At 40.0% G+C, this 27,721-nt stretch overlaps 1 protein-coding gene and 1 long non-coding RNA gene across 2 annotated transcripts in view; both read right to left on the bottom strand.

Annotated features, from left to right (window-relative positions):
• Positions 1 to 4,370: 4,370 nt before the first annotated feature.
• Positions 4,371 to 27,721, bottom strand: part of SH3YL1 (SH3 and SYLF domain containing 1) — a 49,100-nt gene continuing 25,749 nt past the window's right edge. The window contains exons 7-12 of the mRNA XM_087436405.1: positions 18,407 to 18,519; positions 17,352 to 17,480; positions 14,324 to 14,486; positions 13,611 to 13,686; positions 10,890 to 10,946; positions 4,371 to 5,229 (exon numbers count right to left, since the gene is read on the bottom strand). Of these exons, the coding sequence (XP_087292531.1) occupies positions 5,039 to 5,229; positions 10,890 to 10,946; positions 13,611 to 13,686; positions 14,324 to 14,486; positions 17,352 to 17,480; positions 18,407 to 18,519 (729 nt within the window). The 3' untranslated portion in view covers positions 4,371 to 5,038. The remainder of the gene's footprint in view (positions 5,230 to 10,889; positions 10,947 to 13,610; positions 13,687 to 14,323; positions 14,487 to 17,351; positions 17,481 to 18,406; positions 18,520 to 27,721) is intronic.
• Positions 20,285 to 22,389, bottom strand: LOC147916041 (uncharacterized). Its single transcript, XR_015553699.1, has 2 exons — positions 22,246 to 22,389; positions 20,285 to 21,447 (listed from the first exon to the last, which is right to left on the bottom strand). It is a non-coding gene; the product is annotated as an uncharacterized LOC147916041 (long non-coding RNA).

The following is a 27,721-nucleotide window of genomic DNA, read 5'->3' as shown; positions in this document are numbered from 1 at the left end:
CTGGAGGCTGTTATGATAGTCTAGGGCTGAGCTAACGGCAGCTTAATTTACAGAGGTGGTGATGGAGGTAGTAGGAAGTAGTCAGGTCCAGTATTCTGAACCCAAAAGAAATCCTTGGTGAGTTTGATCAGGGCATGAGATAAAAAGAAGAATCAAGGATGGCTCCTAAGTAATCCTGTGGCCTAAGGAAGTAGATGAATGGAATTTCCACTTACTGAAGGGGAATGTTGGGGGGCAGGCTTTAGAGCAGAGGAAAGCAAAAGCTTAGTTTTGGACAAGTTAGGTTTGAGATGCTATCACGTGTCCAAATACAGCTGTCAAGTGCACAGTTGGAGATGAGTTTGGAGTTCAAGGAAGAAGTTAGAGGGACCAAGATGATGACATAGGAGGCTCCCAAATTTCCCTTCTCCCACAGCTGCACTGAATATACAGCTATGCAAGGAGAATTACCTCTGAGAGAAATCCAGAGACTAGCTGAGTGACTCCTATACATTCGGAAAATACTCACATCAAAATAGGTCGGAAAGGCTGAGACACTCTCACCATAAACCCCACCCCAACACCGCACCATACAATCAAGAGGGAACCTCCAAATCCCAGCTTCTCTCTAAGAGTGAAGGGTTAGGACCACACATCTAGTGCCCCAACTTTTAGGGCTGCCACCGAGGGATAGGCCCCCAAGCCACCAAGCTCTGAAAGCCAACAGGGCTTGCCTTCACGAGTCCCACAGCACAATAGCAAACAAGGAAGCAGGTCTTACTGGGAACATGAGCACTTGCCATGGCTCTCACCCTGGGGCTCAGCTCAGAGGGAGGAGACAAAAACGCCCATCTCCCCATCATTCCCTGGAAGGGGTCTGACTGTATCCTGCACAAGCTGCTGACTGAGAGCCCAATACCTGATTAGCCACATCTAGGTGCTGGCTGTGATCCTCCCCAGAGCCCTGGGGTAGCCAATAATAAAACTAAGTCACCATCATCTCCCTGGAAGAAGCTTGTCCACACATCTAGTGCCTCATCTTTTATGGCTGCCATCTGAGGGACGGGACCCCAAGTCACCTAGCTCCGATAGCCAGTGGGGTTTGCATTCACTAGTCCCACAAGACTAGCAGCAAACAGAGAAACAGTTCTTAAATGGGTATAAGAGCCCCCTCCCCACCCTTCAGCTATTACACCCAGGCTCAGCAGAGGGAGCCAGTAAAAACACTCATCTCTGTTTCTCCATAGAAAGGACTTAACTACATACTTTCTCAATGCTGCCTGAGGGTCCAGCTTCCAATCAGCCTGCATCTGGGAGCTGACTGCAATCCTACCCTTTGAGACACAGGGTCTTGGCAGACCCTCAACTGCTGGGAGTCACTAAGAACAAAGATGGCAGCTTGGACAATCATAAAGGCTTGAGAGACAACCAGGAGCTTGGGCTGGACCAATTGACAAGGCTCCTCTCCCACACGAGACCACTCTGTCAAGATCGAGAGAGGCAGCTGTTTTATCTAATGCGCAGAAACCAACACAGAGAGTCAAGGAAAATAAATAAACAAGGGAGTATGTTCCAAACAAAAGTACAAGATAAAACTCCAGAAACTGATCTTAATGACATAGAGGTAAGTGTTTTACTTGATAGAGAGTTCCACATAACAGTCATAAAGATGCTCACTGAGGTCAGGAAAGCAATGCACGAACAAAGTGAGAATCTCAACAAAGAGATAGAAAATACAAAAAAGTACAAAACAGAAATCACAGAGCTGAAGAATAGCATAACTGAGCTGAAAAATCCAATAGAGGGGTTCAAAGCAGACTAGATCAAGTGGAAGGAAGGGTCAGTGAACTTGAAGGCAAGGCAGTGGAATTCATCCAATCAGAGGAGGAAAAAGAAAAAACTGAAAAAGAGTGAAGATGGCTAAAGAGACTTCTGGGACATCAACAAGTGGATGATTTTACACATTACTGGGGTTCCAGAATGAGAGAGAGAGAAAGGAGCAGAAAGCTCATTCAAAGAAAGAATGGCTGAAAACTCCCCTGACATAGGCAAAAGAAACAGACTTCCAGATCCAGGAAGCCCAGAGAATTCCACATAGGATGAATCAAAAAGACATGTTATAATTAAGTTGTCACAAGTTAAAGACAAGGAGAGAATCTTAAAAACAGCAAGAGAAAAGCAACTTGTTATGTACAAGGGAACCCCATAAGAATATCAGTGGAGTTTTTAGCAGAAACCTTGCAGGCCAGAAGGAAGTGGGATGATATATTCAAAGTGCTGAATGACAAAAAACTGCCAACCAAGAATACTCTCCCCAGCAAAGGTGTCCTTCAGAATTGAAGGAGAGATAGAGTTTTCCAGACAAAGGAAAGCGGAAGGCATTCATCACCACTAAAACAGCCTAATAAGAAAGGTTAAAGGGGCTTTTTCAGGCCGAGATGAAAGAATGCTAATTAGTAACAGGAAAACATGAAAGTATAAAACTCACTGGTAAAGGTACATATATATTTAAATTCAGAATACTCTAGTATTGTAGTGTTGGTCGGAAAACCACTTATAACTCTAGTATAAAGGCTAAATGACAAAAGTATTAATAACTATAACTACAATAGTTTTTTAATGGATACACAGTATGAAAAGATGAAAATTGTGACATCAAAAATATAAAACGTGGGGGAGTGTAAAAATGTACAGCTTTTCTATGCATTCAGCTTAAATAGACAGTCATAACCACAAGATGTTTTACGTAAGCCTCATGGTAACCACAAAGCAAAAACCTATAGTAGATACATAAACAATGAAGAGAAAGGAATCTAAGCATGCCAGTACAGAAAATGGTCAAATAACAAAGGAAGAGAGAAAGAGGAGAAAGGAACAGAAGAATTACAACAGCCAGAAAACAATGAACAAAATGGTAATAGTAAGTCCATATCTTTTACTAATTACTTCAAATGTAAATGGACTAAATTCACCAATCAAAAGACATAAGGTGGCTGAATGGATTTGAAAAAAGTTTCAACTACATGCTGCCTACAAGAGACTCACTCCAGCTTCAAGGACACACAGACTGAAAAGTGAAGGGATGGGAAAAATATTCCATGTACACGGAAACCAAAAGAAAGCAGAGGTAGCTATACTTATATGAGACAAAACAGACTATAAGCCAAGACCTATAACAAGACAAAGAAGGTCATTATATAATGATAAAGGGGTCGATTCATCAAGAGGAGATAACGATTGTAAATATTTATGCACCCAACATCAGAGCACTAAATATATTAAGCAAATATCGGTAAATCTGAAGGGAGAAACAGACAGTAACACAGGAATAGCAGGGGACTTCAATAGCCCACTCTCAACAATAGATGGGTCATCTGGACAGAAAATCCATAAGGAAACATTAGACTTGAACTACACATTAGACCAGATGGATCTAACAGACATACAAAGAACACTCCATCCACAGCAGCAGAATACACATTCTTCTCAAGTACGCAGGGAACATTCTCCAAGATAGATCATGTCAGGCCACAAAGCAGGTTTTAATAAATTTAAGAAGATTGAACTCATATCCAGCATCTTTTCTGACCACACTGGTAGGAAACTAGAAATCACCTACAAGGAAAAAACTGGAAAATTCTCAAACATGTGGAGATTAAACCGCGTGCTCATATATGACCATCCCACCATCTTGACATCATAGTCAAGAGTGAGAATCTGAAAGCTTTTCCTCTAAGATCACGAATGAACAACAATGCCCACTCTCACCACTCCTATTCACCACAGTACCAGAAATGCTAGCCAGAGTGGTTAGACAAGAAAAAGAAATAAAAAGCATCCAAATTGGAAAGGAAGAAGTAAAATTATCTCTGTTTGCAGATGACATGATCTTATATATAAAAAACCCAAAGCGTCCATCAACGGATGAATGGATAAAGAAAATCTGGTGTATATATATATAAGGGGTGGGGGAAATTAAGAGATGCTGGTCAAAGGGTACAAACTTCCAGTTATAAGGGGAATAAGTTCTAGGGATATAATGTATAGCGTGGTGACTATGGTTGATAACATTGTATTGTATAACTGAAATTTGCTAAGAGAGTATAACTTAAATGTTCCCACCAAAAAAAAAAAGTAAATATATGAGATGATGGATGTGTTAATTAACTTAGTAGGAATCCTTTCACAATGTATAGGTATATCAAACATCACATTGTACCTTTTAAATATTTTACAATTTTATTTGTCAATAATACATCAATAAAGCTGAAAAAAAAAAAAAGAAGTTATGCAGCCCAATCATGGAGGTGGGTTTTAACCTGCAGACCAACCACAGGACCTCTGCCTATTTTACAAAAAGAAAATAAGAAAAAGAAAATCAAGACATTAACTTAGCATTTTAAAAACATTTATTTAGGGACAACTGAACCATGTGAACAGAAGTTGATTCTACTGCTATAAACGAACAGATATAACCTCATGAAGAAAAGTTAATAGATGTCATTGTTTTTTAATGCATAGTGGTTGAACTCCTTTGTAATAGTGTGTTTCTACTATAAATGTATATATACAATCTTGAAGGTAGAAAGATACTTTTTAAGGATTCATATTCTAGTTAATACCTACAACTCTAAATATTACTTAATACCCTACTTAAGCTGATTTCTCCTTCTTGAGTCACTTTGCAAATAGAAATATATGAATTAGTATTCATGCCCCACCCTTACACTTCTGAAATTAAAATAGTTATCACAGACACAGCTAAATCAAACATTTGTGATGTCTGAAAATTAACACAAAAGAACCAGCCATATAATTGGAGGATATTAACTATTAATAGTATATGTGATAAAATTAGTACAAAGTATCTAAAGATATGTAAGTTAATCATTTACTTACACATAGTAAAACAAAATTTTTTACATACTGGATTAAAAGTTTATGGAATAAACAAGAAGTATTTTTTAACTTATATTAAACATGGGTTAACTGAATGGCAAATCCTCTCAGTGTAGAAATAATCTTTTGGCAGTTCTCAAAGAAGAAAATAATATAAACTTTAATTCATCGTAACATAGTTGGCTGGAAAAATGCCAGTTTGACCTCGAAGCCTTCCCTCCCACCAATCGAAATGTGAATCTGTTTTTGATATAACGGTGATTTTGTCTCCAGCTTGAAAATTCAAATCCCCCGGCTGCTGTCCTTCAAAAGAATACAGTGCTGTGACTTCTATGGGTTGACTCGAATTGCCTAAAACAAAAAAAGTACTTAAATTATTCACACTTGTTGGGGGAAAAACTGAGAGTATGTGTGGGTGAGACATAAGTGAATGACCCAGGGCTGGTATTCTGATGCTTTGGAGGCCGGCAGGACCCACAGCAGAGGATCCGTGTGATCATCATCATGTTATTAAACTTATGTTTTTCTTCTTTGAAAAGAGCAGATGTCTGGCAGTAATATTTCCTAAATCCACACAAGTCAGACTGCACATTATTACATTCTTACTATATATTTAGCAAATGTTTGTGGTAATAATTGTTTGATTTAAATTTTGAATAACCTATAAGATAACACTATATTTTTCCCATTTTGATACAATAGTCATGATGGCTTCTGTGAACTATAGCTGTTAGAGAGAAGCGGGTATTTGTGCTCATGATCGTATCATAAAAGATTCTATGTAGAAACCATGTTCTGTAGTCACTGGTTTTGAGGATTCCGCCTCGGAAGTATTTTGCTGTTTTATCAGCATTTTCCCCCCAGGTTTCATGTCTGTTTTCATTCCTGTGCTTACTTGATCCTTTCTCTCAATACAGAGATGAAATTCATATTAGCACGTCAGGAAGCCTGTGCACATATGTTCAACAAGAATTTCAACACAGTGTGTAGAATTTAGCATGTTATATTGGGAAAAATTACTTTGAGAATTGAGTGGTTAACATGAGTAAAGGACATCAAATATTATAAACTGTGTAGCATCATAAGAAATATAAAGCAACAGATACTTTCTGAGTACTCAGCTATGTGGAATTTTATATTTCTATGTTTCATATAATTTTGTGCAAAAATCAGGCAATTAGATGCTTTTTAAATGCACCTAAGTGCAGATATACTGAAAACATAAATACCTAAATTCTAAAGCCAGTAACTTATTTGAACCTATAATACTATAACAATAAAAAATAAACAGAAGTTGCCCTGTCAGTAAGGAATAACAATGCCCACACTTTAATTAAACTGCATTGACTGAAACATTGAATCTGTGGCTCACACAAGATGGTGCTACAGTTCTATCTACAAAGCCTGCGCCATCCCATTCTTCGAGTTCTCCTAAAGAAGTAATTCTGATAACCAATATAACCGTGTGAGAGATATTACTAGTATAATTAGTTTCTCTATAATACAAAGAATTTCTGCATATTTTAATATTTTATACTGTATTTACTTTTACCCTGTCAATTTTAAGAATAAGTTTAAAAGAATGGCACAAACAGAATACAATTTTGGTATAGTCTGGATATAATCAAAACCAGTTAAACTGCTGACACATATTCAGGAACAGCTACTGCTGTGAAAAGTGGCCGTGGGGCCACATTGAGATGGGACCTACAGCGAGTCCTCACGTCATGTCTCTTGTCATTAGATCAGAAGAAGTTAATGTTAAAAAAATCATTCTGAAAATTATTTTCTTATCAATAATTATATTTACAATCTCCATATATCAAGCTCAATCTCAATTAACCAAACTTAGCGATGAACACCCTCGAGGAACTCCTCCTCCTCCCTCTTGTCTCCCAGGCATGTTGGATAACAGAAAGAAGCAAGTGAAAGGAGTGCTCGTGAATATCAGGGAACGTTCAGGAAGCCACAGCTGGCTTAGATGCAGCACCCGGATACACTTGCAGCACTATTCACAGCACTCAGCGTGCACAGGGAGGTGCCCACAGTGGCGGCAGCGGCAGTCACTGTGTCTGCAGTGACAGCAGCTCCTGCTGGCTGCATCGGGCTCTGCGATGAGCGCCTGACGCACTCCGCCCATTCCTCCCTCCCAATGAGGCGGCTAATGTCATCCTCCACTTTACAGAACATGAATATGAAACTGAGATTTGGAGGTGTCACGTGACCATCCAAGGAGGTGATCTGATCTCTGAAGTCTGTCTCCAGGCGCTCTCATCACTACTGATGCCACACCAAGGTCCTCACAACCACAGTGTGAAATTGCTCAACAGACTGAACTTGGATTTATCAGAGCATTTTACTTTTGTTGGGCACATTTTCAAGGAGAATTAGTATATTTCCCTGTATCACTGTTATCCAGACTATACAAATAATAAGAATATCTGATGCTGATGACCCTGGGTAATCAATGATAACTGCACTGGTTCTTACTGGTTTTAGGAATGTATTCTATGATGAATAATTAGAGGAAGAAGGATACTATCAACTAAAGAAGAGAAAAGACAGAGAGGATTGCAGCCCTGGTTCAATCCCTCCCATTTAGATGTTGTCTAATTGCCTCAAACTGTAGTTTCCAAGTGAAATAGGATAAAGCCATGGTGGGAAAGCTGGGGGTGAGGGCAAAGCAGACGCTTCTGAGTTGCAGCAGACAAAGGCTTTGAGGAGGTCAGAGTCAGCCTTCCTCCTTTCCCCCACCCACGTCTTGAGCAGAGGCAGTAAAGAAGGTGGCTCAGACAGTCCAAGAGAGGTGCCAAATTCCTCACTGTCTCACTAGTCAGGTCCCTCCACCTCCCGGGGGAAGCATAGGAGGCTAGAGTTCAGCAGTTGTTGGGAAAATTCGTCCATATGAAAACATAGGCGTGTAGGAGCCAAGCCTGAGGGAAGGCAGGCCTTCCCGGGGCACAGTTCACAGCCATTCAGTGCCAGGCCCAATTGTTAGTTTTCGTCTTCGATAAGCTCAAAATGACTTAAAGTTTCTCTTTACTGTAGGTATTAGGGATAATTTGCATAAGAAGAAGTTTAATGCCCACAAAATAATTTATTAAAAAGAAAAAGAAAGGTGAGCCAAGGAGCTATGTCCTTCAGGAAGGGGACCACCCAAACCCCACGGGTTACTCAGACGTTCACAGACACCTCCCTTCTGAGCGATATGTGCCTTCAAGTTTTGTATTTCTGTGCTTAAAAGAACCTGGAGGATCTCTGAAGCAACTGGCCATTTTCATCATGATATTCAAGTTTAATTCAAATAGAGGTTATTTTTCTCTCCCAGTCAGGGCCATGCTGAACAGGAAGCAGATTACAATCAGCTTTAGTGATTGGCAGCCACCCTGAGGCTCACAATGAGCACGGTCGGGTCCGGGATGCTCGGCGGAGCCTGCGCAATGTAGCCCAGGTGTGGCCAACAGTCGGGCCCCAGACACGATTCAGGAGAATAATCATAGCCTTTGGAAGGTCCACCTCAAGGGACCAGAACTGGGAGAACACAGCGTTGGTCTTGTTACACATCTACCATAGAGACGAGCTGGGGTGTTGACTCGACTCTGGCACCCAGGTCCCCCCAGGCCATGTGCTGGGGTCTATAGCTTTGGGGATCATGTCCATCCTCTGTAGGGGGTGACTGTCAATGGTGAGTGAGCCAGATGAGGCCACCAGGGGGCCACAGGACCAGCGGTTCTCAAAAGGAAAGTCTGGGGCATTTGTGGTTATCACCACCAGGGTACTATGGGCATCGAATGCACATCGTCCAGATGCTGCTAAGCACCCACATAGCACAGGTCAGCCCCCGAGCAGAGAGTTACCCATAGTGCCCAGATTTCACTGACAGCTATAGGGTGGATAAGAGGAAGGCCACAAAAGCTGACACAGGAGGAGGCTTTCAGTTATGAAAACATAAGTAAATAGGGCTGTGGACTTTCCAGGCCTGTCTGGCTGGGAGGCTTGAGTGCCACGTAGCTGGAGTTTCTAGAGGGTGCTAAACAAAAGTACAGGTGATTTGGAGAATGATCATTATGCCCGACGGCCTATGCATGACCGCAGCTCGCCTGTGGGCCTGGGGCAGGCCGAGGAGCTAGCCCATGGGGGCCTGGGTGTCCTGCATAAATGGGGCTTCAACCTCAGGCTCAGGCCGGTGTATTGTGACTTTTCTCCACAAGGATGGTCAGCCGGGAGGTCAGGAAGTCCTTGGTGAGAGTTTAACTGGTTTCATGGCTGCTCTTCAAACAACACAGTAATGTAAAGTAATTTTATTTTAAAAATAGACTTTAAATCTTCCCTTTCATTTTTTTCTTCAAAATCTCTTGTATTTAGAGAAAGGACTAAAATAAATTAATATTAATATTAACTTAGTACCTATTGTCTGTACAACCTAACTTGTCCTGCTCTCAAATATAAAAACACAAACCAGCCACCCACGGGGAGGCGACATTACCTTTGGATCACTGTCAGTGAACCAACGTATCGGATTTAAATCGGAGCCTGTCTCCAGAGCCTACTTAGGGTTTTATTTCTTATCATTAAACATTCTCCCTCAGTGCCTTTTAAGAGATATTAGTACTATTTATTAGGCACCTAGGCTACGGGAACAGACTTTAGAGACACCTGAGAAAAGGGCCTCCAGTCTCCAGTGTCACGTCACCAAGGCACCTGGGGTCCACAGCCTCGGCCTTACCCCTCAAGGTCCCTGCTGGGCACCCTTCCCAAGAGGGTTCAGCTCCTCTGGTGACCTCGTCAGGTTTAAGAACGCCTTTGATTGTAGGATACCCAAGTCTAGGTCTAAGCCCAACCGAGTCTCTAAAGGAAAACAACGCTCACACGCAAGTCTGGATGTCTGCGCTACTCGGTGTAAACATTCTCCTGTTACCACTTCTGCTCCTAAAGGATGTGCGCCTTTGGTCAGATTTCTGGCCATCTCACCTTGACCACAGCCGTAAGTCACAGACTGCAAATCAAGTCTTCAAAACCTCTCAGAGCTTCCTCAGTATGTCAGACCACACACCGCGTTTGCCCACAGCAGAGCCCCGGGCCCCGCACCAGCTCTGAACACGGGACCTCAGCGCCCAGAGGAGAATCACCGGGAAGGGACAGGCAGAGGCGGCTCCGAACACTTGCCAGGCTGACAACAAGGGGAAGTCAGGGACCCTAATCCATCAGGAAACGGCTGCTTCTGTTCAGGGGATTCTACTCAAGAGACATTTTTGAAGTATTTTTATAAACTAAAGAAAAAGGGTACCTAGTTACCTTCCTATTCTATTTACAGGAAACAGGTAATTCTCCAATAGTTTATTAACCCAGCAGCATGTGGTTCTGACTCCAGGATGGAGAGACGATGGGAAAATAGGCTAATTACAAGTATCCAAGCTTTGCCCTCAATTTGTTTCCCACTCCAATCTCTAAATAACTGCTTAATTCTGTCAAAGAACACTTTCTAAAGAATATTGAAGTGAAACAGGTTGAAGGACTATTTTTATTATAGGAAACCCTAATAAGTTTTTCGAAGTAATTCCCAGTAACAGCAAAATATTTGAATATGAAAAATAAAAAATTCCTTAAAAATGTAAAAATATTCATGGGGCTAAGAACCAGAGAAATGCAATGAGAAGTAAGTTGTCATTCACAATTAACAAACTCTGTCCTGCTCCTGACGAGTTCTCAAGAGAGCCTGTGGTCGGGTCTCTGGACGAGCCTGTGGCCGGGAGCCACTCAGTCCTGAGCCCACGGGGTCTTTGCCGGCTTCCCCATCACTCCCGTTATCTCAAATTAAAAGCAAGTAAGAGAACAAAAGCATGGCATTTTTTAAGTGAAGTGCTTCTCACAATAACATGGACATCCTGTAAATCAAAGAAAGGGCGCCCAACACTTTCCCAGAGGTTTCCACAACCTGCCAGATTGATCAGGAAGTTTGTGATCACAAGATGGATATGGGTCATTTTTAACAGACAGATAATTTTATTTACCAACTCTCTCATGATAGCTGGAAAGTTCAGGATAGAGCTTATATTCGTTTCTGTTACCTGCAAAAAAAACAGGGGAACATTTAGAAAACTTACGAGTATATAGAATATAAAAAACCCAAGAAGGCAAAATCTTGCCCTTGCCAAGCAAATATTTTAAGCTGCTATACTTGATACAAATATCATTATTTTACCATGCTTTAAATCAAGAGGAATGCCTGAATAAACCCAGGGAATACACCAAACTTAAGGCAGATGGTAAGTATCTGATCCCTGGATGATCAGAAGCTCGTGAACCACAGCTCATGGCCGGGCAACTACACGTTCACGGAAAACACAGACACATCCTTTTCCAGAAGCAATCATAAAATACCTGAAAAAAAAGCTTATCACCCTCAAGCCAGCAATTTTCAAACATTCTTGCTTGCTTAACCCCTAAAATAATTTTTAAATAGCATGTATTCACTTGTATATTTTTTAACTGACACCTAAAATTGTCCACTATAACTTAAAAGTTGTAAAGGGCATACATTTTAGCATATTTCAATAGCAATTATTTAAATTAAATAATCATATCTTTCCTTTTTTGGATAAAAGAATCTGAATAAAATAGTGATCTGAAACCCACCATCATTCATTAAAGAAAATCAACAAGCTGTTTTTTAATAGTCAGAAATTATGTCATGTTTATTTTCAACCTTCAAATCATATTTTAATTCCATTTGTCCCAAAGATTTTATACTAGTGTATTAATATCATATTTTTATGTAACAGTTTCTACAATAAAATTTTGTACACAAATTTATTGTTTACATTTTATTTTAAGTAAACACAAGACTCTATTAAATGATTTCTTATAGATTGAGTTATCATTGGAATCATTATTAGTACACAGTTGATCAAAATCTTAAATATATTATGAATTTGTTAACTTACTAAACATGAAAGTAAAATTTGATTTGAAATACATCTCAACAGATGGATGAGACTTTTTAAAATTAGTTCATGTACATGGGATGAATATTTCTTATTTCTAGAATGGCACAGGCTCAAAATCAAATTGTATTTTAGTATTCTTCTTTAAAGATATAGGTGCTAAGAAATCTGGTTCTTATAAAAACTAAAGAGGGCTAGAAGGAGATGTAACAGAATTCTTTTATATTCCTTCTGAGATGAGACAGAGGTCAAAAACTCAATAGTTATCTGTCTTTGAAACAACAATCAAGTATTACTATTATAATTTTTTGTTTTGGTGATAGCTATGTGTTTCTTAAAATAGTTAATACATAATGATAATATTAATTACTATTCTTATTATAAATTCAGATGACCATTCCATTAGGTCCCTCTTCAGTTTTGATGAAAGCAAAGAAACAAAAATCATGTGATCTAAGAAAGTATCTGCGACTCATCAGAATCACTCACTAACTACACCAACATCAACCTCCATATTTCACATTGGATTGTTGTGCTGACATTTTGGGGACAATGTAGGGTAGTATGAATCAGGACGGTTTGGGGGTTTGCTTTTCTTATTCAAGTGCAAAAAAATCGATTGTGAAAGAATAGAAGACCGAGAGCACAGCCTGTGTGGCAGTTCTCAGCTGGACTGGCTTTAAGAAAGAACACATCTGGGAGCAGCAGGAGAGCTGGAAACAGTCTCACTGAAGTTATCTGTGCCCATACACCCTTTGGCAGTGTTTGCAGACCCCCGAAGGACAGTGGACACAAGAACAGAGAAATATACATTGGCAGGGAGGGGAAGAGGGCACAAACATCCCAAGAGAATCCATTTCTAAAAACTGACTAGAAATAAGAGATTTTGGGAAGCTGACCAGATATAAGACAAAATATATGCCAATTAAGACTTTCTCAACTATAAAAATAAGTATTTTAAAATAGAAATGGGAAAGTACACTCCATTCACCATAACAAACCAAAATTATAAAGTATTTAGGAATAAATTTAACAAGAAAGACACAGAAATGATGAAATCTTAGGAAAGACATAAAATAATCTCTCAACAAATGGAAAGCATAAAATGAGAGGATTATTACACAGATGCCAAATTAATTAATTGATACATGTAGTGTTATTGCAATTAATATCCCAAAATCATAGAATTAACATAAGTACATGATATTATTTTAGCTAGAATTGCATATTGAGGAAGGAGGGGAGAACTGGTAAATGATCTCAAAGTATGTGAAGAATAAGTGTCCAGTAATTGCAAAAATAAACAAACTGCAAGAAAATCTAGGAGACCATGAATACAACCTTGTATAGGAGGTGGGAAGACCTTTACCGTGACTAAATAATACCAAACCTATAAAACATAGATGAAGACATATTTTTAAATAAGATTAAAACTTTCATATAGTAAGATATACAAAAAACAAGATCAACAGACAAAAGATACAAGTAGAAAAAAATTGTAACCCAACTGACAGTCTTTGAAAGAAATGATAATGAAAATAAATGAGAAAAACTTTAAAGGTGAATCTGTTTGTAAATTGGAGAAAGCGCCTTCTGAAGGAGAACAGCCATTTTCACAAACTACAGCAATGAGAATTTGTCTTATGTGCGTATAAGAGGTCGAGTATTTATTCTTCTCTCTTTAACACCTATTAGTTCTATTTGACTTCAAGGTTTAACAATGTAGCTTGATTTCTTAACAATGATAATATTTAATAATTGCATTTGAATTGCAAGAGAAATACTTACTTGGAGAGCCAGAGTTCAGCCGCACCTGTGCAGGCGGCTGTGGTTGCCACGATGGTTTTGGGGGTAACTCTTTAGCCTGGGAGGAACAAACAAAAAGCACATAATTGTAAAACCCTGTTTTTACTCAGGAGCACATGAGGCTTTTCTCTTCTCATGAGTGGACATGGCAGACCTCCTCCCACACCTTACTGTGGAAGACCCTAGGTGCTCGTATGTGCTGCTTTGGGAAATACTAGCTGCACTGGACGACGATAGGCGGGTGACCATGGGGACACTCTTCTGCAACTGGACGCTCGCCTCGTCCGGCACCGACCACCCAGGCAGGTGCCGTAGTGGGGTGACTGGGAGAGGCAGCGGCTGCAGGGGCTCTGTGCGCCAGCTTCTGTTCTGTGTGACGGGGATCACACAGGCCTGTTGTGGGGCTAGAGGAGAAGGCACCTCAAGGCCAGGTATCAGCAGTGATTATTAGCATATTAGTTAATATTACAAAGTTCTATCCTTGGAGAAATGCAATCACGGAAACAAACTGTGCTTCTCCCTGAAATCTGTGTACGTGACACGGCAGGGTTCTGTGCCGTTTCCACAAAACTATGTAAGTGAAATGGCAGGGGAGTTTAGGGGGTTCTTAGGGGCGCGAATCACGGACAGAACAGTTCACACAAAGAGGTTCCTGTGGCCACTGAGAGAAACACAGACACCGCGCATACAGACACCTTCCTCTGCTCCCTCGCCTCTTTCCTCGCGTTGACCCGTTGTCCCTCATTTTCATACTTCTCAGTAAAGGAATCAAGAATTTCATAAAGATCTTCTGCTTGAGCGGGCCGTGGTGTGTCTCCAAATAAAATGTCATAAGCCCGGATATCTTGACAGTAAAACCTAATAAGAAACATCAAGTTAAGAACATTTCTTTTATAGACATAGATCTTTTCTAGAGTTAAACACAGAGCACACAGCTGTGTGTGTGTTTATTCCTATATAGCACTTCATATAAACTACTTTCCAAACACTAACAACAACAAGCCATAACCCATGTTAAAGCCCTAAACTCACCCCCAAGCTCGCCTCTAGAGGCAAACACTACGAATGGTCTGAAATGCATACCCTTCCTCCAATAATATGAAAAGCACATCACACATACATGCAAACACTTATACATATATGTACATCAACACTTATGCAAATATATCTACAAGCACTTACACTTTTATAGGTTTTTACTTTTTGTTTCTTACAAAAACGGTGCCAGCATATATGGCTTTGTAATTTCTTTAAAATGTTTATTTGTATCAAAATCATGTAAAGACTTGCTTTACATGTTTGAAAGCCCTACAATTCATAAAGAAGTATATTTGTTTTAGTTTATTCAGGATTCAGGTGAACTTTAGTGGGAAAGTCTTTCAAAGGCCTAGAATCGGAAGTTTCTAAAAGCATTCTTAAATTTCTCAAATTAATAAAATTAGAAGTAAAAACATCTCTCAACTTTATAAGGTGAAGAATTCTGCAAACATTTATTTTCCCCCATTCCTCCTATTTTCTAGTTTTTGTGGTTTACATTTACTATTTTGAATGTGCTGTTGAATTCTCGAGTGAATTGGCACAGCGACTTTGCACACAGTTTTCTCTCTTACAGTGGGGGGTCTGTCTGCTGTAAATGTCCACCACCAGCAGTGTCGGCTCATTAGGCTCACAACTAGTGGCTTTTCTGCCAAGTTCTAGAAGTAGTCCTTATGTCAGTCTCAGCTTTTTATCTTTTTCTGGGCAATCAGACATATTTTAGTGGAGATCTGGAGGAGCGGTTTTGGGAAAAATTAGCCAGATGCCAGTTTAAATTGGAAGTTCTTCTTTGCCTGTTATGATACTTCCAAATCCTTTTTTTTAACTCAAAACTAGTCTCTATTAAAGGCAACCTACTTAATGGGAGAAGATATTTGCAAATGACATATCTGATAAGGGATTAATATCCAAATAAATAAAGAACTCATACAACTCAATATCAAAAAAACAAACACTGAGATTAAAAATTGGACAGGGGACCTGAATACCTGACCGCGTGTGCCGCGTAACAACATTTTGGTTAATGATGGACCGCATATATGATGGTCGTTCCAAAAGATTAGTGCCATGTGGCCTAGGCATGTAGTAGGCTCTACCATCCAGGTTTGTATAAGTACACTCTCTGATGTTAACAAAATGACAAAAGTGCCTAATGATGCATTTCTCAGACTGTATCCCCATTGTTAAAAGATGCATGGCTGTAGATATTTTTCCAAAGAAGACATACAGATGGCCAACATGAAAAGATGCTCAACATCCATAATCATCAGGGAAATACAAATCAAAACCACAATGAGATGTCACCTCACACCTGTTAGAAGGGCTATTATCAAAGACAAGAAATAACAAGTGTTGGAAAGGATGTGGAGAAAAAGGAAACCCTCGTACGCTGTTGGTGGGAATGTAAATTGGTGCAGCCACTACGGAAAACAGTACGGAAGTTCCTCAAAAAACTAAAAATAGAACTATCATATGATTCTGCAATTCCAGTTCTAGGTATTTATCAAAAGAAAATGAAAACACTAATTCCAAAAGATAAATGCACTTCTATGTTCATTGCATTATTATTTACAGTAGCCAAGATATGGAAGCAACCTAGGTGCCTGTCAATGGATGAATGGATAAAGATGTGCTATATATATACAATTGAATATTACTCAGCCATACAAAAGAATGAAATCTTGCCATTTGCAACAACGTAGATGTTCCTGGAAGGTATTATGCTAAGTGAAATAAATCAGACAGAGAAAGACCAATATCATATGATTTCACTTATTTGTGGAATCTAAAAAACAAAACAAATGAACAAAGAAAACAAAACAGACACAAAAAAACAAACTGGTGGTTACCAGAGCATAGAGGGGTTGGCAGGATGGTTGAAATAGGTCAAGGGGGTTCACCTTCTTCCAGTTATAAAATAATTGCCATGAAGATGTGATGTACAGTATAGTGAATTTAGTCAATAATATTGTAAAAACTTTATATGGTGTCAGGTGGTAACTAGACATACCGTGCTGATCATTTTGTAAGGTATAAAAATAGCGAATCACTATGTTGTACACCTAAAATTAATATAATATTGTATGTCAATTATACTTCAATAAAAATATAGAAAAAAAATTTAGTGTCTATTTTATGAAAGACAAAGGCAGAGTGTAATAATACAAAACCTCTCATAATGAGGAACATTCTGATTGACCCACAAGTTGTAACTGGTATGGACCTCCATAAATGTTTGAAAAATATACTTAATACGATACATCCAACTAATAGAATATTATACAGCCATTAATTTACATTTATTATTCTTATATATGATAATGCTAGGTGGAAAAATAGGATTTACAATTGAACCTATTATGATTACAATCATATATGGCAAAACAAAGGAAAATTATGCTTAGGAAAACGCTGGACAGCAATAAAGCAAAAGATGAACAGTGTTCATCTTAAAGGGGTAGACTGTTTTTCTTCATTTTTTGTGTGTTTTCTAAATTTTCTATAAATATGTATTAATTTATATGGAATTTTAAAAAAAAGAAATATACACTTAGAGACATATTCTGTTGCATTTAAAAAGAGCAGACAAAGGTACTCTGTAAACTGTTAGGGACTATATGAGTCTACGAGGCATTCTTTTCTCATCACTTTCTTCAAATCAATTAAAATTCTCTGGCTTGCACTTACTTTCGATTAGTTTCTTTCCTTTCAATCAAGCAGCTACCTTCTAAAGATATGCCAGCAAAGAGTCCTCTGGATTTGCAGTACGTAAAGACAGCGGCAGAGCTTCTTAGGGAGACATTTCCTTCTAAATTCCTGCAAATCAGACGATTTTGCATCACAGAGCTGTGAGAGGCTCTACACCTGAAAACTGTACCTCTGACCCGAAGGAATGATCTCAGTCTACACTCACTTCAATTGTTTGCATATGTTTTACTTCCCAATGGCCTAACTAGGGGTGTTTAAAGTGGTCTAGAGGAAAGACAGGTCACGGGGAAGGACAGGTGATGAGAAATCCTCATGGAAGGACGTGATCATAGAGAGGACTTACATTGTAGAGCAAAAGTGGGGAGCTGATATTTTCCAATGCCTTCCTTTCCTAAAACAGAGAACTACACCTCAAGAGTACCAAGGCTGGGGATCATTTTACATTGACTATTTTCAATGGAACTTAGAAACCTTTTTAGACGATTTTACTGTGTAACTTCTACAAACAGTCTGGGTTTGAAATATTTCTAAATTGCTCAATTAACCCAAGAATAGTTCTTCATTAATAGAGAAGAAAAATACACTGCGAGTATTGTGAAATCACTCAAGTAAAACACTTCCATTTCAATTTTTCACAATTTAGTTTGAGAAAAAGCTTTTTCTTTCCTGATCAATGCTACCCTTTATCAGTTATTTAAATTTGACTTAATTTAGTTCCTTCAAAGCTCAAAGGTAAATTTTATATTCAATTCCAGTAGACACAATGGCCTTTGTGTTTCTGAACACAATGGTGTTTCTGAAATATTTAGTTTCTTTTTGTGTGTGCCAGTTTCAAATTTTTTCACTTTCTCACATTGGCTGTGTTTTGTAAATTTCTTATTTGTAGGCAACCTCAAACCCTCTGGGAGGTATATAAATCATAAATTTGTTTTATTTTAATTCAAGTTTCCTCTTAATGCAAAACAATACATACTTTTTTATTTAACAATACTTTACTATCCACCAGCTGTTCAAAAAGTATTTACAGAACTTACCTTCCCAGGGGCCCAACTGCTACAGTGAAATTCCCTCCAAGTGTGAGGTTACCACCTTTTGCAAAAGCTTCTACTGCTCTGCCATAATTCAAAATTATTACCAAATCCGATACCTAAAATGTAGAAATCCATTTATTTAAAAATAATTATGCCTAAACATCACTTAAAATATATATTAAAAGTCAAATATACTATATATAATGTAACAAGAATTTCAATGTAGACAGAGAAAGAATATCAAAAGAGTCACATTTTTATTTTGAGCTGAGGATATAGGCAACTCATCTTTCCACAGGTAATTCAGCAAACACCTCTGAGCATTCACCATGCACCACGCATATTCCGAGGTTCCCACGCTGTCTCCTCCAGTCCTCCCAACCACCTTGCAGCACAGGTGTGACAGAGGTTTCTGATGTTGAGTAAACTGTCATAGTGACACCTAGACCAGCTCACCGATAGGTAGGTGGGAATGGTCAAAAGTCCCGTCAAGAAAGCCAAGTCAAAGAACACAGAGCAGGAGGGAAGTCAGAAAGTCAAGGAGCAGAGGGGCCAGGTCCTGATGACCTTCCCACACTAGGTCCCTGCAAGGCCATGTGCCTGCTGCTAGCAAACTGCACGTTGTACACTTCATTTAAGGTCACAGAAGTTCAAAATATCAGAAGAAAACTGGTGACCATTAGTGAATGCCTACCACTACAAGCAAATTCACTAAGAAAAAGCAGAAACTGAAACGAGAGGGTGCTTGTGGAGTGCACACGTGGAGACAGCGCTTGTGTCCAAACTCACTGCCGCTGTGGTGGGGCCCGCAGTGAGAATGGAAAATCGCACGGCCCACCCAACGAGGCCACAGGCCAGGGCGGTCGTGGGGATGACAGAGCCGGTGTCAATCCCAGCCCCTCCTCTCCACACTGTATGACCGGGGTATTCTGACTGCCTTTGGATCTCTGATCTTTTCACATGTAAACTCCACATGACAGGACCCACCTCACTGGGCTCTGGTGAAGATCATGCGCGGGTGTCAGTGCCCCCGGGAGACGGAAGGCGTGTGGCATGGGGCTAAGCCTGTGGGCTCACAACCGACACGATGTGGGAGTGCATTCCACTTCTGTCTCTTGCATACTGTGTGACCTTGGGAAATGACTGAGCAGCTCGAAACCTGAGTTTCCTTCTCTGTAAAATGGGTATAATAATAGTAACCACATTTATATGTATATATATATGTATATGTGCTTGGAATAATTTGTAACGCCTGGCATGTTTACTACATCCCAATAAAATATGCAAAGGCCAAGCTGACTGATGTTTAAAAGATGCCTTAATTTATATAGTTCTTTAAATTCTTCTAAGTGTTTTCAGATCAATGGTTTCATCTGCCCCACAGAAGAAGCCTCTTATTACCAAATGAGATTGCACTTGAAAAAACCTAATGAAGTTCCTGATACAAGCAGATGCTTAATAAATGTTTAATTTGAATCATTTTATGAAAAAAATACACTGAAATTGTAAGTGTATTTACAAGTGTCAATATACTCATAGGACAAACTAAACATACCAGCTAATGGACTCATGCAAAATGCTTCACCTTGACTCATTTTCATTTTATATATGGACAATTTCTGAGGATCATGGTGTTGAACAATACAGAATGATTTACCATTTCTTATACAAAGTTAAGCAATTTTGCCCATGATTGTATAACCTATATCTTACATACATTTTTAGATAACACATATAAAATTGCTTTACGTAATGCTTGGTACACACACACTCAGAAAGGATGAGTCTTCAGCCACGACCTTGTGAATGCTCTAGTTGTCACGTCTCCTTCTGCTCAGCACATCTTAGTGCAGTGAAGTAAGGCAAAACTATAGGAGCCAATTAAAGAAAAAAATAATCCTTTAATTTTCTGTCTGATCTCCTGAAATAAGAGGTAAGATAATCCTGTGTCTTTGCTGATACCACTAATTAGACAGAGAACCAGGTCAAAACCTCCACAGACGGATAGAAGACCAGCAGAAACGCACCAGCTCTAGGTTGACATCCACAGAATAAAACAGAAAGCAGATTTCCTGAAAACTGGCACAATGGAGCAAATAAACATCATAAGACAGACATTTGAGAATCTGATACAGCCTTCTTAAGAAGTTTGCATTAGATACAATTAACTATAAATAAGATACAAGTTTTGCAATTAAATTCAATTCTTAAACATAAGAGTTAAAGAAACACATTGATCACGCAGGAAAAGCCAGGGGAGAAACGTTCTCAAGAACCACTGGCCTTCTCTTCTCTGCAACTGCATCTCCTGAAATCCTGTCCCCTGATGTGGTGGCATCCCACCTCCTCTAGGTGTTTAGCCTACTTCAAACCCAAGCAGCTGAGTCCCTTGTGCTGTCCTCCTGTAATGAAGAGTATGACGCCATTTTTGATGTCTGACTGCTGACAGCTTTCAAGCCTCACATTTGGGTAACCTGGTGAGAAAGCCTGGGGCTCCCTTCTTGGGGTCTGGTGGGAACCCTCACTCCGGCCCAACCCCATACCCGCCCTAGAAGCTGAGACAGTCTTCCTTCCCCATTCCCTCCAGCCATTCTTGGACCTGCTTGGAAGCCTATCCCAACCTCCCCAGAAAGCCTCATTACTGGGTAATAACCTTCTCAAACTCTTATCAGTATGTGGCACCATCAGTCTCAACATTCAAACCAAATTTTGGGGCCTCCATCCCACAACACCTTCCATTCCTCACACCAGCAGGTCCTTCCTTGCACATAGTCTTGGAGGGCTTAGAAATTGAACTCTGATCTCTAACAATAATTTCTCTTCAACTTAAGCCTTCCTCATCATTAAAATAAAAGAGCTCATCCAAATTCTCCCTGAAAAAGCTGAGCCATTTTCCTCAAATTACAGTCGTGGGTGGAGGCAAGATTGATCAGACTTGATGGCCCAGTGTGGACCCCTGCTTTTGGTGTTCAACCGACAACTAGACAATCCCAGGACACGCCGGGTATCAGGGTTCTCAGAGCTTTGGGTTTGCTGCAATTGTCCTGAAAAGAAAAATTAACACGTTTAAACCAAGTCTTAGCATTATCTGTCGTTAGACCACTGACTCCCAAATATGCTGTTTTTGCTTTTGTTGGGTGTGTGAGTTATAGAACCTCGGGAATTCTCAGCAGTTCTCATAACAGGACCAGTGCTATAATCTGGACTTAACTAACGTCTGAGCTAACAAAGTCCATCAGATTCTGTCAAAAAATGACCCAGTTCCTAACTTCAGATGTCTTCAGAACCCTAACCCAGTCTAGATTCCAAAACAGAGCATGGATCTGGAGTTTCTGATGATCACAGTCATGTCTCACACGCACTAAAGGAGTCATCACCTATGGGAGGCGGCACAGAGGGCTGAAAGACGACAGTGACCCAGGACCCAGGAGACGGGCTCTGGTCCCACCACTGTAGCAGTCACGGTGGGTTCCCCGGCCCTGTGGGCCCTGAGCTAGTAGGCACACCACCTCACTGCTGATGGACAGCGAGAGCGGCACTATTGTCCCTGAGGCAGGACCACATTGTGGCCTGATGTGCCTTCTCTTCTGTCATCACATGAGAGCCAGTTTACCTGGACCACAGCCTTGCTTGGTCCCTTCCCCTTCTCCATCCTGCTTCCCTCAGCCCCTTAGTCTTTTCACCCAGAACATTTGCTCAATAAATCACATGCACCCAAAACCCTGTCCTGGGCTCTGCCTCCAGTGGACATGATCAAAGACAACCACACGCTAGCTGTGTGATCTTAGGTAGGACACTTAATGTCTCTGTGCACTGGACATAATCACATGCACCCTGCCTACCTCACACAGTCCCTGAAATCCGTGGCGTGTTACACAGATAGAGTTCAGTCAGGACCAGACAGAGCACTGGTAGCGAAGAGATTCAGGGTTCACTTTCCACCCAGGCACCCGTGGAACCAAGAACACATAACTTCACTTCTCTGAGCCTTGTTTCCTCACCTGCAGAAGGAGGCCTAGACAAAAAGTCGTAGAAGGGAAATAGCACCCAGTGCTGCAGACAACCCATTGACTGGCTTTGGGACCAGAAGCCTCCCTCCAAATGACCGATCTGTCACTTTCTGGCTATCTCCTATGGAGAAGTCACATAACTGAGTTATTTATCTACAAGTGAGAGCAGGAACAACCCCCTCCACAGCGACGGCATGGGAGTGATGCTATAAGAACACATGTGAAAGTTTTATAAAAATGTTATCTATTGTTAATTTTCCATTCTAAAATAGAAAGGCAGATAATTAAATTATTCAGCAAATATTTAGTAGCATGAATCAATTATGTGAGTGCTGTCTATGTGCTTGGAAGCAAAGCCCTGTGTGGCAGTAGCACTATTAATATCCTATCTCACAGACAAAGAAACTGAGATTCGAGTGACATCAGCATCGCAGTGGAGTGAGTTGTTCCTTGTCTCCTCCTCTAAGTTAAAACTAAATGGACATCCATTAACAAACAGAGGATTCCTTTGACAGCACAACAAGATGCCTGAGAGATCTATGCAGCCATACATCTGAAGGCAGGTGGACTAGACCCAGGAAGTGGCCCCCTCACCCTCCCTGGCAGCAGTAATCCAGGATGTGGATTCTCACACAGTGGCCAGCATGACTGTGAGTGGAGGCAGGGGCAGCCCAGTCTACGTGTGAGTGTTTGCAGAGCGGCAGTAGCCTGGCCCCTGGGAGAGCCCACCATGTCACAGAGGACGGGACCACATGAACGCAGAGGGGCCGACTGGCACAACTACAAGCAGACAGGGCAGGAACAGAAAAAACAGCCCCTGCCCCTCCACCAACGGTGGCTGGGGGAATCTGCGACCATAAGCAACAGGAACCACAGCAGAACCGCTGACCCAGCCCCTAGTGGCAGCAACCCTGACACCATCTCCACCAGCCATGGGGGCTGCATGCAAGTCCCCAGGTTCCCAGGGCCCTGTGAGTGACAGTGACACCCATGAACCCAGCACCCCTGGCAGCAGTGCAACCAGCACCCCAAGGCAACCCAGGAACAGCAGTGCAGGTGGTGCATGGGACAGCAGTGTCTGAGCTCACGGAGAGCCAGTGGAGGAACACAAGACCCGGGTGACCAGAACCAAAGTAACCAAAGCCTTACCCAAATAAAAAAAGGTGGTTACTACCACAAACATGCCAGCAGAGGATCAGTTCATCAAATACCATGAAGAACTATAGTAACATGGCATAACAGAAAGAAAATGACAACTCTCCAGAAACCAAACCAGAAGTCACAGAAGACTACAATCTAACTGACTGAGAATTTAACATAACTATCATAAAAGAACTCAATGAGCTACAAGAAACTCAGGAAGTGAGTTCAATGAGTTCAGCAATAAAATTAATGAACAGAAGGAATACTTCACCGAAGAGACTGAAACTCTAAAAAACCAAACAGAAATTCTGGATATAAAAAAACATAATTAATGAGACAAAAAATAATGTAGAAAGCATAAAAAATAGAATAGACTTTATGGAGCAGAGAATTAGTGACCTCAAAGATAGAAACCTAGAAATGCTTCAGGTGGAGGAGGAGAGAGAACTAAGATTTAAAAAAAATGAAGAAATTCTTTGAGAAATATCTGACTCAATTAGGAAAAGTAACATAAGGATTATAGGTATCCCAGAGGGAGAAGGGAGGGAGAAAGGAGCAGAGAGCTTGTTCAAAGAAATAACAGCTGAGAACTTCCCAAACCCGGGGAAGGAACTGGACATACAAGTACAGGAAGCCAACAGAACTCCTAATTATATCCATGCAAAAAGACCTTCTCCAAGGCATAACATTAAAACTCTCAAAAGTCAATGAAAAAGAAAAAATATTAAGGGCAGCAAGAGAGAGGGAAATAACCTAAAAAGGAACCCTTATCAGGCTTTCAGTGGATTTCTCAGCAGAAACCTTATAGGCTAGGAAAGAATGGGATGAAATATTCAAAATATGGAAAGACAAAAACTATCAGCCAAGAATACTCTATCCAGTGAAATTATCCTTCAGATATGATGGAGAAATAAAAGCTTTTCCAGATAAATGAAAGCTGAGAGAGTTCATTGCCACTAGAACTGCCTTACAAAAAATGATGAAGGGAGCCCTCCTACCTGAAATAAAAAGCAAAGGTTTACAAAGCTTTGAGCAAGGAGATAAACAGACAGAGAAAATCATAAAATTGCAGCTCTCTATAAGAATAGGCTAGCAAACAATTGTAACATAAAAGATAAAGGGAAAGAAAGCATCAAAAATAACAATAAACACTTCAATTTAGTCACAAACACACAACACAAAACAGAATAATCTGTGTCAACAAAAACCTAGAAGGGGAAGAGGAAGTGGGTGGAACCTGCTTAGGCTAATGGAGATAAGAGGCTATCAGAAAATGGACTAGCTCATCTATGAGATCTTTTATACAAACCTCATGGTGACCACTACACAAAAAATCACAGCAGAGTCACAAATCATAAATAAAGAGAAAACCATCACAGAAAACCACCAAACTGAAATGGCAGTCAGAAATACAAAGGAAAAGAAGCAATGGAAATATAGAACAACCGGAAAACAAGCGATAAAATGGTAGTATTAAGCCCTCATATATCAATAATCACTCTAAATGTAAATGAACTGAATTCAACAATCAAAAAACACAGAGTGGCTGGATGGATTAAAAAACAAGACCCAACAATATGCTGCCTCCAGGAAACACATCTCAGCTCTAAAGACAAACATAGGCTCAGAGTGAAGGGATGGAAGACAATAGTCCAAGGAAACAACAAGCAAAAGAAAGCACGTGTTGCCATACCATTATCAGACAAAGCAGATTTCAAGATAAAAATAACAAGAGACAAAGAGGGGCATTAAATAATGATAAAAGGGACATCCCACCAAGAAGACATAACCCTTATGAATATATATACACCTAACACAGGAGCACCGAAGTATATAAAGCAACTACTAACAGACGTAAAGGGAGAAATTGACAGCAACAAGAACAGTATGGGACCTCAACACTCCCCTTATGTCAATGGATAGATGACCCAGACAGAAAGTCAACAAAGAAACAGCAGCCTTAAATGAAATACTAGAACAGATGTGCCTAGATATATAGAGAACATTCCATCCAACAACCGCAGAATACACATTCTTCTCAAGTGCACATGGAACATTCTCAAAGATAGACCATATGCTGAGAAACAAGGCAAGCCTCAATAAATTTAAGAAGACTAAAATCATATCAAGCATCTTTTCCAACCACAATGCTATGAAACTAGAAATACAAGAAAAAAGGGGGGGATGTCATAAATATGCGAAGACTGAACAACATGCTACTGAACAACCATTGGATCAATGAAGAAATCAAAGGAGAAATCAAAAAATACCTGGATACAAATGAAAATGAAAAAACATCATACCAACTCTTATAGGATGCAGCAAAAGCAGTAGTAAGAGGGAAATTTATAGTAATACAGGCCCACCTCAACAAACAAGAAAAATCTCAAATAAGTAATCCTAAACTACACCTAAAAGAACCAGAAAAAGAACAAACAAAGCCTAAAGTAAGTAGGAGGGAAATAATAAAAATCAGAGCAGAAATAAATGAAATAGAGACTACAAAACAATAGGAAGGATCAATGTAACTAAGAACTGGTTCTTTGAGAAGATAAGCAAAATTGACAAACCCTTGCCAGACTCACTAAGAAAAAAGAGAGAAGACTCAAATAAATAAAATTTGGAAATGAAAGAGGAGAAATTACAACAGATGCTATTAGAACTATTAGAAATAATCAACAACCACAGCAAAGTTGTAGGGTACAAAATCAACATACAAAAATCAGTTGCATTTCTATATACTAATAACCAACTAGCAGAAAGGGAAGTCAACAATACAATCCCATTTACAATCGTAACAAAAAGAATAAAATTTCTAGGAATAAATTTAACCAAGGAGATGAAAGACCTATACAATGAAAATTATGACATTATTGAATGAAATTGATGATGACATAAAGAAATGGAAAGATATTCCACACAGATGGATTGGAAGAATCAACATAGTAGAATGTCCATACTACCTAAAGCAATCTACAGATACAATGCAATCCCTATCAAAATCCCAATGACATTCTTCACGGAAACAGAACAAAGAATCCTAAAATTTATATGGAACAACAAAAGACCTCGAATAGCCAAAGCAATCCTGATAAAAAAGAACAAAGCTGTAAGTATCACAATCCTTGATTTCAAAATGCACTACAAAGCTATCATAATCAAAACAGCATGGTATAGGCACAAAAACAGACACACAGATCAATGGAACAGAATCGAAAGTGCAGAAATAAACCCACACATCTATGGACAGCTAATCTTTGACAAAGGAGACAACAACATACAATGGAGAAAGGAAAGTCTATCAATAAATGGTGCTGGGAAAACTGGACAGCCACATGCAAAAGAATGAAAGTAGCCCATTATCTTACACCACACACAAAAATTAACTCAAAATGGATTAAAGACTTGAATGTAAGATGTGAAACCATAAAACTTCTAGAAGAAAATATAGGCAGTACGCTTTTGACATTGGTCTTAGTAGTATCTTTTCAAATACCATGTCTACTCAGGCAAGGGAAGCAAAAGAAAAAATAAACAAATGGGACTACATCAGACTAAAGAGCTTCTGCAAGGCAAAGGAAACCATCAATAAAACAAAAAGACAACCCAGCAACTGAGAGAAAATATTTGCAATCACATATCCAACAATGAGTGAATTTCCAAAATATATGAAGAACTCATACAACTCAACAACAACACAAAAAACGATCCAGGGCTGGCCAGGTTGCAAAGTGGTTAAGTTTGCACGCTCCACTTCAGCAGCCCGAGTTCGCAGGTTCAGAGCCCAGGCGCAGACCCATGCACCGCTTATCAAGCCATGCTGTGGCAGGCATCCCACATATAAAGTAGAGAAAGATGGGCACAGATGTTAGCCCAGGGCCAATCTTCTTCAGCAAAAACAGGAGGATTGGCAACAGATGTTAGCTCAGGGCCAATCTTCCTCAGCAAAAAGAGAAGGGTTAACAGAACAAAAGACACTGAGATCATTTTGGGTGTCTACTTGGCGTTTGATCCTTGGCCAGTCTGAGGGGCAGGTGTGAAGGAAAGTCTTCGCCTTCGAGGTGCTCACATCTAAGTAAGGGGCACACAGGAGGGGTAACAGGCTACCGCGTGTCAGAAGCTCCGTGAGGACAGCGGCAAGGCGCTGGAAGAAGAGGAGCCCAAG

This window comes from Ceratotherium simum, chromosome 11 (genome assembly GCF_057802395.1).
Source record: "Ceratotherium simum simum isolate JZ-2026a chromosome 11, ASM5780239v1, whole genome shotgun sequence".
NCBI classification, from domain to species: domain Eukaryota; kingdom Metazoa; phylum Chordata; class Mammalia; order Perissodactyla; family Rhinocerotidae; genus Ceratotherium; species Ceratotherium simum.
Note: the sequence above shows the minus strand (reverse complement) of the source record. Positions and strands in the feature narration are given on the sequence as shown.